At 44.3% G+C, this 16,892-nt stretch overlaps 1 protein-coding gene across 1 annotated transcript; it reads right to left on the bottom strand.

Moving 5' to 3' along the window:
* Positions 1–1,406: 1,406 nt before the first annotated feature.
* LOC115464580 (vomeronasal type-2 receptor 116-like) lies at positions 1,407–16,264 on the bottom strand. Its single transcript, XM_030194945.1, has 4 exons — positions 15,500–16,264; positions 11,303–11,530; positions 7,131–7,257; positions 1,407–2,317 (listed from the first exon to the last, which is right to left on the bottom strand). Exons 1-4 carry the CDS (start codon positions 16,262–16,264, stop codon positions 1,407–1,409), a joined length of 2,031 nt encoding a protein of 676 aa, XP_030050805.1.
* Positions 16,265–16,892: the final 628 nt, after the last annotated feature.

Raw genomic sequence — 16,892 nt, 5'->3', positions numbered from 1 at the left:
TTATTTTTGAAAGAGAAGGGCGCCCATCTTCTGACACAAATCGGGAGATGGGCGTCCTTCTCTCAGGGTCGCCCAAATCGGCATAATCGAAAGCTGATTTTGGGCGTCCTCCACAGCTTCCCCTCATGGGGACGACCAAAGTTCACGGGGGCATGTCAGCACCGTAGCGAAGGCGGGACTGGGGCGTGATTAGGAAATGGGCGTCCTCGGCCGATAATGCAAAAAAGAAGGGCGTCCCTGATGAGCACTTGGCCGACTTTACTTGGTCCATTTTTTCTTACGGCCATGAAAAGGTGCCCGAACTGACCAGATGACCACCAGAGGGAATGGAGGATGACCTCTCCTTACTCCCCCAGTGGCACCACCCCCCCCTAAAAAAACGTCAATTTCTTTTTTTGCCAGCCTTTATACCAGCCTGAAATGTCATACCCAGCTCCATGACAGCAGTATGCAGGTCCCTGGAGCAGTTTTAGTGGGTGCAGTGCACTTCAGCCAGGTGGACCCAGGCCCAACCCCCCCCCCCCCCCACCTGTTACACTTGTGGTGGTAAATGTGAGCCCTCCAAAACCCAGCTGAAAACCCACTGTACCCACATGTAGGTTTCCCCCCTTCATCCCTAACAGCTATGGTAGTGGTGTACAGTTGTGGGGAGTGGGGTTTGGGGGGGGGGGGGGTTGAGGGGCTCAGCACCCAAGGTAAGGGAGCTATGCACCTGGGAGCAATTTGTGAAGTCCACTGCAGTGCCCCCTAGGGTGCCCGTTTGGTGTCCTGGCATGTCAGGGGGGCCAGTGCACTACGAATTCTGGCTCCTCCCATGACCAAAGGGACGACCATCTCTAAGGTCGACCTAAATGTTGAGATTTGAGCGTCCCCGACCGTATTATCGAAACACAAGATGGACGCCCATCTTGTTTCGATAATACGGGTTTCCCTGCCCCTTCGCTGGGACGTTCTTAGAAATGGTTGCCCTTAGAGATGGTCGTCCCCATTCGATTATGCCCCTCCACATAAATATTAATTTTGGATATCCTGGAAATCTGGCTTGAGAACCACTTATCAATATGGACTGTACAATAATAGTAATATTTAAATATGCAAATAATCCATTTAAGCTGTGGATTACATTCCAGCAAACCCTTCTAAACTGAGCATTTGAACCATAAGGAGAAGTACCACTGACAGGACTAGTTGCAGGCCTCCCTCTCTAACAATCCCTCTTCCACTTTTTTCTCTGCCTCTATCCTGTTTGTAAATTGATCTTCCTTTCTGTTATTTTCTCCATTTTTTAAAATGTTCTTTTCTATACCATTTTGCCCCTAAGAAAGGTGCTAAATAAAAAAAATGAATATCAGAAATAAAGACAGAGGTGACAATTTATCCATTTATCTTTAGGCAGTAGCATGTCTTTAAATATTTCCTCCAGTAGTTTTTGTTAGGTATTTCCTGCTGTTCTTATTGGGTTCTAGCAGAATAATGTAGCATTTGGGGATAAAGATACAACCCAGGAGTCCAGCACTGGAGGCCAAGATAGCAAATATCTCCACTGCCACCATGTACTTGCCCTTGGTGCTCAGGTACGTTGGGATGAAGGAGATCCAGACGCTGCAGAACACCAGCATGCTGAAGGTGATGTACTTGGCCTCATTGAAAGTGTCGGGGAGATTTCTTGCAAGGAAAGCTATGATGAAGCTGATACCTGCCAGAAATCCCAGGTAACCCAGAACACAGTAAAATGCAACTATTGACCCTTCATTACATTCAATTAGTATTGCTCCAATTTCTGATCTCATATTAAGATATGGGAATGGGGGAGCAGTGAACAACCAGGCAAGACACAGAACAGTTTGAATGAGGGAACAGGAAAAGACTATAGAAACTGAGACCCTGGAACCCATCCATTTCCGGAACTTGCTTCCAGGTTTTGTGGCATGAAAGGCCATGACCACAGTGATGGTTTTTGAAAGGATGGAGGAGAGAGAGATGGCGAAAATGATCCCAAATGCAGTCTGTTGGAGAATGCAGGTCACTTTGTTTGGACGGCCAATGAATATTAAAGAGCAGAGGAAGCAGAGCATGAGGGAGATGAGGAGAATGTAACTGAGGTCCCGGTTGTTGGCTTTCACTAAGGGTGTGTCTTGGTAATTAATAAAAATTCCCAAGATGACTGCAGTGACCAGAAAGAAGAAAATGCTGACGGAAGTCAACAGTATCCCCAAAGGTTCTTCATAGGACAGGAAAGTTATCACTTTTGGGATGCAGGCATCTGTTTTGTGATTCGGCCATTGGTCTTCTGGGCATTTCCAACAGGTGTCACCATCTACGAATGAAGAATATTGTCTAAGTATCTCATAAAGAGCATTGATTTCATGACACTGAAAATAGTTCTCTTATATTATGGACAATTTTACATAGTAGCAACAGACTATAGAAGAATGAACAGTGGGTCAATATTTTATGTCCCTTGGAAAGTGTGGTTCCTACCTGGTAAAATCACACCAAACACCATAGGAGAGGATATTCAACGGCATTTAACAGGGCAATGGCGCTGATTATTCCATATGGCAGATGCAACACTGTCCATGGAGAACTAGGGTGATCAGGAAACAGATTTGGGTAACTGCAGAAGATATTCAGTGTCGATGCCCACAAAGTTAAATTGGGCCACAGAAATAACACTGAATATCAGAGGACATGTCAACAATGTATCCCATGTTGTTGCATATCATTCATCAAAAATAAAAAAAACAATGCCCGGTTGAATTACCAGAGCTTCCCTATTGTTCTCTCCTTCCCTTGCTTTCTTTTAACAAGATGAAGTTCCTCGACCTTTCCTCACTGTCATTTGTCTGTATGGCAGCACTTTTTGAAACCAAACTCACAAAGTACTCACTATTTACTCCTATAATAGTACCTTTACTTATAGCCTGTTGATTAATGAGTACGTGGGTAGAGCAGTGCTTGATGGCATTTTAACTGAGAGGGAACGAAAATATTTATGCCATCCTAAACCCAAAATACCGTACATTTATTTTATTCCAAAAGTCCATAAGTCCACAGTGGACCCACCAGGGCGCCCCATTGTTTGCACTCGTGACTCAGTTCTGGAGCCCTTATCGAAATTTATCAATAAGTTACTTCGGCCTTTGGTTAGTAGGGCGGGTTCGTATATCTGGGATTTCACTGATTTTATACAGTCCTTGGATCAAAGTAGTTTACAGCAGGCTGATTCCGAGGATATCCTTATGGTTGGCCTCGATGTCTTAGCCTTGTACACTAGCCTGCCTAGCGGGAGTTATTGCGGTAGCTGGGGCATATCTTGATCGTGTTGCTATCTCGAGAGCTAAGAAGTTGATCATACAGCAGCTATTGACTTGGGTCATCGGGTGTAACTATTTTCAATTTGAAAATAAGTTTTATGTGCAGAAAAGAGGCGTTGCCATGGGGGCGACTGTTGCGCCCTCATTGGCTTGCCTCTATATGACAGACTTCGAAAATAAGCATGTATATACCTCCCCATAGTACAGTAAAGTAGTACTATGGTGGAGGTATATAGATGACATCATACTGTTTTGGCAGGGGTCAGAAAATGAATTGGCAGAGTTTGTAGCTACATTGAATGCAGCGGACCCTTGTGTCAAATTCACCTCTTGGGTATCCAAAGAGGAGATCGAATTCTTGGATATAAAAATTTGTAGATCAGCCAATGGAGTTATGTCCACTTCGATTTTCCGGAAGCCTACCGACAGGAACACCCTGTTACATTATTTGAGCCATCATCATGTAGCGTTAAGGCAGGGTGTTCCTGTCAGACAATTCTTGAGATTAAGAAGGTTATGCTCGTCTCTTGAAGAGTTTATAATCCAGGCTCGCAAGATGACTGAAAGGTTTAGGCAGCGTGGGTACCCTATGCATATTTTAAAGCGTGCATATAAGAGGGCACGCTATGCTCTTAGATCATGGTTGTTATCCCCAAAGCAGATGTCAATGGTCAAGCCCATAGCGTTTGTGTTACTGTTTTCTCATCAGGCTCTTGCGATCGGTCAGGTCATTCATAAATACTGGCATGTCCTGGGTGTACATTCGATATTTAAAGAACATCCTAAGATGGTTTATCGCCGAAAATCTAATCTAGGTGAATTGCAGAAAAGACCCAGTACACACAGCCATGGAGGTCAACATTCTCCATGCGGTGTTTGTGTCTACTGCAAGTATGCAATCACTACAAATGTAGTTAGGATTCCGGGAACTAATCGGTATTTTTATTTACAAGCTGTTGCTAACTGTAATAGTGAACGGATAGTATACTGCATTATGTGTCCCTGTAGCAAGTATTATATAGGGCACTCCAAAAGGAAATTAAAAAACAGGTTGGCTGAACATATCAGTAATCTGAGAAATTTGAGAATGGAAGTTTCCCATTGGGTAGAACACAAACACAGCGTGGAGGCCCTCCGATGTTTAGTTTTGGTACAGGTTCCAGTACCGTCACGGGGTGAAGATGTCAGCAGTTTATTATTTAATATAGAACAGCGATATATATTTCAGTGGAATACCTTAGCCCCGGGCGGTTTAAATCTTGAAGTTGAATGGCTGTAAGGGTTATGATGTAGGACGATGGGCAGACAGATGAGAGGGTATTTAGTGTGAAGGTGAGTTTAGTAGAGGGAACGTTCGGGCGTCATTTCCAGTCTCTCAGGCTTGGAGAGCAGTCCCATGGGTAAGCTGCCAAGTATTGATTTGATAGTGATTTATTCTGTATATGAAGCGATTGTTAGATGTAAGTAGGAGATAAAGTGGATATGTTAAATTAGGACTTGGTATATATGCATTCACATATTGCGAGGTTTGGTTCTCCTGAGGAAGATGTTGACGAAACGCGGTCTCGCATTGAGAACCAGGATGTGTTAAGAACATTTTAATTGACGCTTTGGTGGTATCCCCAGCAGCCTATCTCTAGCTCCACGCTACAATCTCACCAGGAAGTAGCCAATTCAGCAGAGAAGTAAAAGGCTTTCATCGTGGACTTGGCAACATCTAATATGCCTATCATCATTTTTTGAAATTGATTGCAAGTAAATTCTGAAGGAGGTGGACACGGACAGTTAAGTGGCTGAATACCACGGGGAGGGGCGTTGAGATTCATCTTTAATGTAGAGCAAAGGTCACATGTTATGTCATGAAATGATGTATTTGGGCATGTAGAAATCAAGAAAGGATGGTTTTGGATGAATGAACTATATAATATATGCTTTGTGTGAATGTGAGTGGCTGAGGGGCTAGTAGTTAAGGAATACTGGGGTTGCTTTGTGTTATATGTGAAGGTTGTTTGTATCCTCTGATTATAACTGAATAAAATGCTATAAGTAAAGGTACTATTATAGGAGTAAATAGTGAGTACTTTGTGAGTTTGGTATGAATATATGTACTCTATTAGGCAAGATTTACCCCGGAGGTTAAAGAATTGAGCACTTTTTGAAAACCTACTGTACCTGAAGGTACACCACCTCAGTAGTTCTCAGGCTTGCAGGTGTCTCATATGTTTAAGTACAATAGGCAGTTTTCTATTTCTGGAGGGCTCAAAATAAAAAAGAATTATACATACATTAGGAGTTGACCCTGGGTCCTTGGGTTTACTGTCCACTGCACTAACCATTAGACTACTCCTCAGAAATTCTTGCGGAGCTGTTTAGAATGTCTACCTCTAGCTGCCATAGAGCCCGGTATCCCTTTCGTGTTTCACTTTCAAAGGAGTGGGAGGGGGTCTGCAACAACTGGGGGGTTAAGTAGGTCTCATTCCTTAATCCCTCCAGTGGTCAGCTGTTCATTCAGACCACCTTTCTATACCCTATATATTACTGAAACAGGTCTAAATAAAGACTTTTTTTTTAGACTTCAACATTTCTTCCCTTTCATTTATTGCTGTTGGATGTTCTGATTTTGGGCCTTCCCTAGTCCTGCCCACAACATGCCCATAACACAGCCCCTTGTATTTGTACAAACTGCAGTGTCGAATGTCCATTTTCTGCCTTTCCAAAATCAGTATTAGGATGTTTCAAGGATATGGACCCCCTTTTTGACATTTGCATCAATAAAGTTTTTCTCCATAACATCTCCAGTGGTGGAATTGTCCTTTGATCAGCCTCTACTTTTTCCTGCTTGGTCTGCTATTCTTGACTATTGAGTGAGGAGAGAGACTATAACTGATATTTTCCCTTATTCTCCAAAGAAAAAATAATGTCAAACCAAACTGTGGATTAGATTTGGGTCTCTACAGATTTTCACCCTTGCGTAATTTCACAGAGCAGGGACCATCGTGAAGAATCTACAGCCTTGTGTTCTGTGAATCACCCGGTACTATGAGAGTAGGGATTGGATCGTACTTTCGCTGTCTACATGCGTTTTACAGTTACATAAGTACATAAGTAGTGCCATACTGGGAAAGACCAAAGGTCCATCTAGCCCAGCATCCTGTCACCGACAGTGGCCAATCCAGGTCAAGGGCACCTGGCACGCTCCCCAAACGTAAAAACATTCCAGACAAGTTATACCTAAAAATGAGGAATTTTTCCAGTCCATTTAATAGCGGTCTATGGACTTGTCCTTTAGGAATCTATCTAACCCCTTTTTAAACTCCGTCAAGCTAACCGCCCGTACCACGTTCTCCGGCAATGAATTCCAGAGTCTAATTACACGTTGGGTGAAGAAAAATTTTCTCCGATTCGTTTTAAATTTACCACACTGTAGCTTCAACTCATGCCCTCTAGTCCTAGTATTTTTGGATAGCGTGAACAGTCGCTTCACATCCACCCGATGGTCTCTGATTACCTTGCTTGTCACCACACAGGTCTGTATTGCATATCAAATCTTACACTAGTAAGTGCAGATTTTATGACCCGATCTGTGTCAGTTCCTTTTTGATTCTGCATGTTATCCTGTATTGGACAACTAAGCGGATGTCATTATATTTACAGATTTTTATTAAAAGTTTTAGTATTTTTATCTCTATCGTCTCTTCCTCTTTTTTGGAAACCCGTGAGCTAATCCCTACTCTCATAGTGCTGTTTGATACTTTACGTAGGGTGTTGAACTCCTCTTTCTCTTGTTTTGTTTTTCCCCTTGGTATCACCTACCGGTTTGGTTGGAGACCTCTCCCTCCGCACATGGAATACAGTCATAGCAGCAGACAGGCTGTCCTTCCCTGATTAACTTCCTGTAACCAGGACGGCAACTCAGGCTGCATCTGGACTGTGGAGGTGTCTGAAGAATGAGAAAACAACTTATATAACTTTTTTTGACACTCAAATGTTATGTTTAAATGCAGCATTCCTTTACTGACCAGTAATTCAGAAGTTTTTTTTGAAAATCAAACTTACCACAGAGAGATCAGTTTATAAAGGATCTTGATATCTAACTGTACCTCAGTCAGACTTTCTGAAAATATTCCTGCCTGGAGCAGCTAATTGTCACAATTAATTTTTAAAGTAGGAGTTTGCTAGGGAATATTTAAGGCAGGGGTGTAGCCAGACACCCAATTTTGGGAGGGCCTGGGCCCAAGATGGGTGGGTAGAAGAACTCTGCCCTGTCCCACAAGTGATTTGGTCTCTCCCTCTCTCGCCTGCATGCCATATGGTCTCTCAAACATCCCCCTCCCCCCATACCTTTTAAATAGCAGATGTTCACTGGCAATGAGCAGCAACTAATACACACTGCTCATGTTGGCCCCACAGCCTTCCCTCTGATGCAACTTCCTGTTTCCGCATAGGCGGGAATACATTAGAGGGAAAGCTGGTATGTAGGAAGGACAGTTGTTGGGAATTTTCGGCTGGTGGGGCTTGGAGATCCCTGCCAGACACTTCATAGGTGTGCTGCTACTGGGTGGGCCTGAGCCCAAAGTGGGTGGGCCTGGGCCCACCCTTGGCTACGCCACTGATTTAAGGTAGGTATCTTGAATTTTCAGTTTTCACCGATTATGGTTTAAAATTGGCTACGTTTAAGTACACGACCAACAGCCAGAACTTTGGTTGATATTATCAATGTCTAAGTTTATGTACAATTTCAACCTTATCTTTGACAGCCCACGAGGCTGGACAATCACATATCTGGAAGGGCTGAACACAGGGAACACATTTTTGGCAGTTTTGTTTGGTTCATTTTGGTCTTTAAAAAAAAAAAGATTTCCAGACTTCTTTTGGTTCATGTCAAACATTTGTGTCAATACATTTCTGAACATAGCTCAGAACCTTTTTGTAAAATGTACAATTTCACTTTACATGAGAAAATTCAGTGGTTAACTTGTATTAAATTGATTTTGTGCACAGCAAGGGAGACATCTACAAAGAAGGAGGCTGATATTAAGCTGGTGGGAGGCCTTTCAAAAAGGCAGTAAATAGATGCTAATAAATTAAATAAATTCCACAGTCAGTGCTGATCCCAGATACTCAATGCCAGGCTGTTTCCGGCGAACTGTATTGAATATTCTGGTTTTTTTTGGCCGGCGCTATCTTATCTGGCTAAGCAAATATACTGTGCTGGCCTGTTTAGCAGGCAAATAGGATCACATCTTTGCCCATTATTAACTTAGCTGGTCAGCACTGAATATTGCTGGTAATTGCGTGATATAGCCGGTTAACTCTTAGGCACACATTTATTTATTTATTAGGAGTTATTTACCATCTTGTTGGAGAAATTCACCCAAGGCAATCTACAGCAATTTATTTATTTATTTATTTATTGCATTTGTATCCCACATTTTCCCACCTTTTTGCAGGCTCAATGTGGCTTACAATGTATCGTTATTGGTGGATAATAGATTGGGGGATGACAGTTATTGTTACATAAAGAATAGTGTAATCGAAATTTAAACATTAGATAAAAGTAGAAAACAGTGCTGATAATAGGTAAGGTGGAGATGCCATAAAGAATAGCATAATTGAAATTTAAACAAGCATATGTGAGAAAAGACAGTGCTGATAATAGGTAAGGTGGCGGTATATTACATTTATAATAGCTGATCTTATTGGTATGCCTTGTTGAAGAGGTGGGTCTTAAGGGATTTGCGAAAGTTAGCTAGTTCATAAGTAGTTTTTAAGTTGCGCGACAATGCGTTCCATAACTGTGTACTCAGGTAAGAAAAGTTTGACGCATGCATTAGTTTGTATTTTACAAACTGGGGAAGTGAAGATTAAGGATGACCTTTTAGCGTTCCTAGGTGGCAGGTCTACCAGATCTGACATGTAGGCTGGGGCATTTCAGTGAATGATTTTATGAACTAGAGAACATACTTTGAACGCGATGCGTTCTTTAAGTGGAAGCCAGTGTAATTTTTCTCTTAGCGGTTTAGCACTTTCATATTTTGTTCTGAGCTGTTTGAAGTTTCTTGATAATTTGCTCTTTATAGCCAGCGAAGAGTGCATTGCAGTAGTCTAGGTGACTAAGCACTACTGATTGTACCAGGTTGCGAAAGATGTTCCTTGGGAAGAAAGGTCTTACTTTTTTTAGTTTCCACATTGAATGAAACATCTTAGTTGTATTTTTCGCATGATTTTCAAGTGTAAGATGTTGATCGATGGTAACTCCAAGAATTTTCAGGGTGTCCGAGATGGGAAGGGATAATTTTGGTGTGTTTATGGTGGTGAAATTGCTCGTGTTATGTTGCGAGGTGAGTATAAGGCATTGTGTTTTTTCTGTGTTAAGTTTTAGCTGAAATGCATCCGCCCATGAGTGCATGATATGGAAACCTTGGTTGATGTCGTTCGTAATTTCCATTAAATCATGTTTAAACGGGATGTAAATCGTTACGTCATCTGCGTATATGTATGGATTAAGGTTTTGATTGGATAATAATTTGGCCAGGGGTGTCATCATTAGGTTGAAGAGAGTCGGCAAGAGGGGGGATCCTTGGGGAACTCCACATTCAGGTGTCCATGTGTCTGAGGTGGTCGAGTTAGATATCACTTGGTAAAATCGCGTGGTTAGGAAGCCTTTAAACCACTTGAGGATGTTGCCTCCAATTCCGAAGTATTCAAGGATGTGTAGTAATATTCCATGATCAACCATATCGAAAGCGCTGGACATATCGAATTGTAGAAGAAGTATGTTATAACCAGTTGCGATCAATTGTTTAAATTTAGTCATGAGAGTAACTAGTACTGTTTCTGTACTGTGGTTAGATCGGAATCCTGATTGGGAGTCGTGTAGTATGGAGAATTTATTTAAGTAGTCGGTGAGTTGATTGGTCACCAGTCCTTCCGTTAATTTGGTTATCAGCGGAATAGATGCTACTGGACGGTAGTTGGTTAAATCGCTTGTGCTTTTCTTTGCGTCTTTGGGTATAGGGGTGAGTAGAATATTTCCTTTATCCTTTGGGAAGAGTCCGTTTTGTAGCATGTAGTTCAGGTGCTCCGTGAGGTCTGTTATGAATTGTTGAGGGGCAGACTTTATTAGGTTGTTAGGGCATATGTCTAATTTGCAGTAAGACTTGGCGAACCTTTTGAGCTTTTGGGAGATGATGTCCTCCGATAGCGTCTCAAAGTTGGTCCAGGTTCTGTCCGCTGGGTATTCACCCGGGTTTGGGTCTAGACAGTCAAGGAATTTTGTGTAGTCGATGGTATTGACGGGTATCAAGAGACGTAGTTTCGTGATATTCTCATTGAAGTATTTCACGAGATTCTCTGCTGCTGGTTTGACTGTGCTGTTAGAAGTCACCGGTGTAGTATCTAGTAATTTATTCATGAGTTGGAAGAGTTTATGTGTGTCCTTGTAGTCTGGCCCAATTTTAGTTTTGTAAAACAGTCTTTTTGTTTGTCTTATGGCGTATTTATATTTTCTTTGTAGTTGTTTCCAAGTGGTGAGTATGGAGTCGTCTTTCATTTTATTCCATGCTCGTTCTAGCCTTCTAACTTGCGTTTTTAGCTTTTTCAGTTCTTCGTTGAACCATGGTATTGAATTCTTTCTGTGTGAGGTTCTGATTTGAAGTGGTGCTATGTTGTCTAATATGTTACTGCATCTATTGTCCCATTCTTGGAGAAATTGGTTTGTATCTGTCTTTATAGACCATCCATTATCATAGAACTGTTGCCAGAATGTTATACGTGAACACCAAAAATCTACCTTTTACTACTCTGTTACTACACACATCTCTTCAACAGGGCATATTTTACAAGGGAACATCTATAGGGGTGGAGTCTGGGCAGAGCATAGGCGGGGCAACACACAAATATCTTATATCTCCTGAATCTAGGTAAAAGTATTTTCCTGTGGTTTCTGTAAGTTTCATCATATTTTAGTGGAACTCAAGTCTCACCTCAGTGAAGTCGCTCTCCCACACCATAGCCTTCTCATCAATGGTGAAATCCTGTCCTGGAGGAGCATAAGGGTTATAACTTCCAACAATTTCATTCCTCTGTATCCCATTGGCGAGATAAACAATGTTGATGATTTCATATCCAATGGTGAGGTCTCCATTCTCATCAAAAGAAATCTCTTCACCAAGACCGTTCTTAAAGTGAGCATTCTTTAGATAATGATGAAGCTAAAGAACGAAAGGTAAAATTTCAGTACTGCCAAGTTACCCATGTAATTTCAAGCATTCACAAAAGCAAAACAATTTTTCTTTTTCGACTTATTTCATCCCTTCTTCTCACTGTACAATCCTCAATCTCTTGCTAATGCATTAACCTATAGCTTTCCATCTTCCTCAGCCCTCTCATTCCCCATCTCTCTCTCACACTTACTTGTGGGAGATACCCACCTAACTTACAATGTTCTATAAACTACAAGCATCACTGTGGCCTACACCCAGCCCCTGATGATGTGTTTGCCCACCTGCTAACTAAATGCTGCCAAAGATATGTGGAGAATTTCAGAAGAGTGCTTAGCTAGAATATTGGTATGTAACAAGTATTTGTTTCACTATTCTAATCATATTTGCACCTATCTGATCTGTAAATGACCTAGAGATGGGAGTAACTAGTAAGATAATTAAATTTGCTGATGTCACAAAGTTATTCAAAGTGGTTAAATTGTGGGAGGATTGTGAAAAATTACAAGAGGACCTTATGAGACTGGGCATCTAAATGGCAGATGACGTTTAATGTGAGCAAGTGCAAAGTGATGCATATGGGAAAGAGGAACCTGAATTATAGCTACGTCATGCAAGGTTCCACGTTAGGAGTCACCGACCAAGAAAGGGATCTAGGTGTCGTTGTTGAAGATACGTTGAAACCTTCTGCTCAGTGTGCTGCTGCGGCTAAGAAAGCAAATAGAATGTTAGGTATTATTAGGAAAGGAATGTAAAACAAAAATTAGGATGTTATAATGCCTTTGTATCGCTCCATGGTGCAACCGCACCTCGAATATTGTGTTCAATTCTGGTTGCCGTATCTCAAAAAAGATATAGTGGAATTATAAAAGGTGCAGAGAAGGGCGACAAAAATGATAAAGGGGATGGGACGACTTCCCTATGAGGAAAGGCTAAAGTGGCTAGGGTTGTTCAGCTTGGAGAAAAGGCAGCTGAGGGGAGATATGATAGAGGTCTATAAAATAATGAGTGGAGTTGAACGGGTAGATGTGAAGCGTCTGTTCACGTTTTCCAAAAATACTAGGACTAGGAGGCATGTGATGAAGCTACAATGTAGTAAATTTAAAATGAATCGGAGAAAAATTTTCTTCATTCAACGTGTAATTAAACTCTGGAATTCGTTGCCAGAGAATACGGTTAGCTTAGCGGAGTTTAAAAAAGGTTTGGACTGCTTCCTAAAGGAAAAGTCCATAGACCGTTATTAAATAGACTTGGGAAAAATCCACTATTTCTGGGATAAGCAGTATAAAATGTTTTGTACTTTTTTGGGATCTTGCCAGGTATTTGTGATCTGGATTGGCCACCGTTGGAAACAGGATGCTGGGCTTGATGGACCTTTGGTCTTTCCCAGTATGGCAATACTTATCTATTTATGTACTCATCCTCTACTGAATTTACTCGTAGGTGTCTCCATAGCACTCTCCCATAGGCGTAGTTTGACTGTTTCATTTGGGGGGGCAAAGAATGGGCGGAGCATATTAGCATATCATTTGCATATATACATATGCAAATGAATATGCTAATATGGAGGAAGGAAATGAAATTTACAGGCAAAATATCACAGATGCACATTTCAAAAAGCTGACACATTTCAATTAATAAATTACGAATAAAATAAACTTTTATTTACCTTTGTTGTCTGATCATTTAGTTTTTCTATTCGCTTTGATCCCAGTGTCTTCTGTTTTATGCAGTGTCTTCTTTCCAGTAGGCTTCCCTCTGCTCCCCACCCTCCCAGTCCCATCCATCTCTTGCTCCTTCCCTCTGCTCCCCACCCCTCCCAGTCCCAACCATCTCTTGCTCCTTCCCGCTGCTCCCCACCCCTCCCAGTCCCATCCATCTTCTGTTCCTTCCCTCTGCTCACCATCCCTCTGTCCCATCCATCTCTTGCTCCTTCCCTCTGCTGTGCCTGACCTCTCCAAATCCCATCCATCTCCTGGTCCATCCCTCTGCTCCCCACCCCTCGCAGTCCCATCCATCTTCTGTTCCTTCCCTCTGCTCACCATCCCTCCGTCCCATCCATCTCTTGCTCCTTCCCTCTGCTGTGCCTGACCTCTCCAAATCCCATCCATCTCCTGGTCCATCCCTCTGCTCCCCACCCCTCGCAGTCCCATCCATCTCTTGCTCCTTCCAGCTGCTCCCCACCCCTCCCAGTCCCATCCATCTTCTGTTCCTTCCCTCTGCTCACCATCCCTCCGTCCCATCCATCTCTTGCTCCTTCCCTCTGCTGTGCCTGACCTCTCCAAATCCCATCCATCTCCTGGTCCATCCCTCTGCTCCCCACCCCTCGCAGTCCCATCCATCTTCTGTTCCTTCCCTCTGCTCACCATCCCTCCGTCCCATCCATCTCTTGCTCCTTCCCTCTGCTGTGCCTGACCTCTCCAAATCCCATCCATCTCCTGGTCCATCCCTCTGCTCCCCACCCCTCGCAGTCCCATCCATCTCTTGCTCCTTCCCTCTGCTCACCTCCTTTCCCAGTCCAATCCAATTCCTGGTCCTTCCCTCTGCTCCCCACCCCTCGCAGTCCCATCCATCTTCTGTTCCTTCCCTCTGCTCACCATCCCTCCGTCCCATCCATCTCTTGCTCCTTCCCTCTGCTGTGCCTGACCTCTCCAAATCCCATCCATCTCCTGGTCCATCCCTCTGCTCCCCACCCCTCGCAGTCCCATCCATCTCTTGCTCCTTCCCTCTGCTCACCTCCTTTCCCAGTCCAATCCAATTCCTGGTCCTTCCCTCTGCTTCCCACCCCTCCCAGTCCCATCCATCTCCTGCTCCTTCCCTCTGACCTCCTTTCCCAGTCCAGTCCAATCCAATTCCTGGTCCTCCTCTGACCTCCTTTCCCAGTCCAGTCCAATCCAATTCCTGGTCCTTCCCTCTGCTCCCCACCCACCCCTCCCAGTCCCATCCATCTCTTGCTCCTTCCCTCTGCTTCCCACCCCTCCCAGTCCCATCCATCGCCTGCTTCTTCCCACTGCTTCCCACCCTCCCAGTCCCATCCATCTCCTGCTCCTTCCCTCTGCTTCCCACCCTCCCAGTCCCATCCATCTCCTGCTCCTTCCCTCTGCTCACCACCCCTCCCAGTCCCATCCATCTCTTGCTCCTTCCCTCTGCTTCCCACCCCTCCCAGTCCCATCCATCTCCTGCTCCTTCCCTCTGCTCACCTCCTTTCCCAGTCCAATCCAATTCCTTTTCCTTCCCTCTGCTCCCCACCCACCCCTCCCAGTCCCATCCATCTCTTACTCCTTCCCTCTGCTCTCCACCCTCCCAGTCCCATTCATCTTCCCTCTGCTGCCCCCCCCCCCCGCGAGGTCCAGGATCGTGACTCCGTTTACCCCCTCTCTTCCTCCCTCCCTCCGGTGCAGGCAGCAGTCTTCTTCAACCTTTCTGTGCTCCTGGCAGCGGTAGCGACGTATACACGCTGCCTTCGGTCTGCCCCGGAAGCCTTCTCTTCAAGTTCCTGTTCCCACCTATGCGGGAACAGGAACTTGAAGAGAAGGCTTCGGGGCAGAGCTGAAGGCAGCGTGTACGTCGCTACCGCTGCCAGGAACAAGAAAGGCTTAGAGAAGATTGGTGCTGCCTGCGCTGGAGGGTAGGAAGAGAGGAGGTAGATTATAGACACGCTCGTCTCCGTCTGCTTCGCTGCTTCCCTGCCCTCTCTGTCTGCGTCCCGCCTTCCTCTGATGTCATTTCCTTTCGGGCGGGACGCAGACAGAGAGGGCAGGGAAGCAGCGAAGCGGACGGAGACGAGCGCGTGCCTGCTTGTTTTTTTTTTTCATTCTAGCGCCAGTCCACGTCATCGTCGTTTGGGGGGGCATTGCCCCCCCCTCGCCCCCCCCAGTCTACGCCTATGCACTCTCCTCTCGTGAAGGCTTCCCTTCCACTCTGTGCTAGTATATTTCACTCCTTTAACTTTGATCTTACCTTCCATGGCAAATAATCCAAAAATCTCCTTCCTCCACTCCACATGGTATCATTTCGAATACCAGACGTGACCATGTCATGCAGTGTGTGTGCCAGGGCATACACAGCATTGTACACACTGTAGCTGCTCCCCAAGTATTTGGTGTCACACTTTGGTGGAAACATCAAAGATATGTTCAGATTGCAAGATCTTTGAATGCTGTTTTGGCACTGACTGTCGCACAGGCTCATCCACCATGAGAAACTGTAATAATCATTTACAAGCAGGATAGGATTCACCTCACGGACAAATTTTGAAAAACTTGGAATATTTTTCTTTGCGACTGTGAATGCCAAGGTATTGTTCTTCACACTCTGGCCCAATGCATAACGTGAGGCAAAGTCTCGCTCATGTGTGGTGATCCAGACCTTTCTAGTTACAGTTACATAATCACTGTTCCCAAATACATTCCAGATATAGTCCCTACTACAATAGAAAATGACTACACTAGTTGATGTCATATAGATTCTTTCATAAAGTTTGGAAAAATCAGTTGGCGTGAATTTGTCGTTATTGAAAATTTCTATGAATTCGATGCAGCCTCCGTTCTGCTCAATCCCTTCTTTCAGGATCTGGACAGCCCTAAGGCTCTTGTCTTCATAACATGCGATGATACCAATCCAACTCCAGCCAAAATGTTTCAGTAACTTGACTATCCCAATGCAGAGGTGCAACTCACTTGGAACAGTCCGGTAAAAATATGGAAACTTAACAGTGTCGCTCATCAGAAGATTCTGAGAGGTGAAACTGATCTGTTAAGAAAAGGATAAAAAATAAGGCTGTATGTTAATCGTGATTAATCGCATGTTGCCCAAATTCTGCCTCACTCTCACGTCTCCCCTCATTGTGCATGGTCTGACATCACTCCCTCCCCTCCTAGATCTGCCTGCAGCTCTCCCTCCCTCCCCTCCTTCTCCCCCCCCCCCCCCACCACCTGCACCTGGTGCACCTTTTTAAATGCAAGTGTTCAGCCCTGCAGGCCAGCGGAAGCTATACTCAAAAGCTGCCTGTGTTCTGCACCAGGCCTTTCCATCTGGCCCGGAATGCCCCTTCTGATGCAACTTCCTGTTTTTAGAAGAGGCAGGCCATGTCAAAGGGAAAGGCCTGGTAAAGGTCACAGGAAACCTTTAAGAATGATTCTCGCTGGCTTGCAGGGCTGAAGACTCGCATTAAAAAACGTACACTGGGTGGGGGAGTGTGTTGGGGGGAGGGACCGGATAGAGAACCGCAGTCAGGTCTTGGAGGGGAGGGGAGGGAGAGATGCCAGACCATGCAGAGGGGGGTGGGTAGGGAGAGAAGGAATTGAGAGAGACCCACAGTCAGGTCCGAGAGGGGATGGGAGATGCTGGACTG

The sequence above is a fragment of the Microcaecilia unicolor genome, chromosome 3 (genome assembly GCF_901765095.1).
Source record: "Microcaecilia unicolor chromosome 3, aMicUni1.1, whole genome shotgun sequence".
Taxonomy (NCBI): domain Eukaryota; kingdom Metazoa; phylum Chordata; class Amphibia; order Gymnophiona; family Siphonopidae; genus Microcaecilia; species Microcaecilia unicolor.
This window is presented reverse-complemented; position numbering and strand designations above follow the sequence as displayed.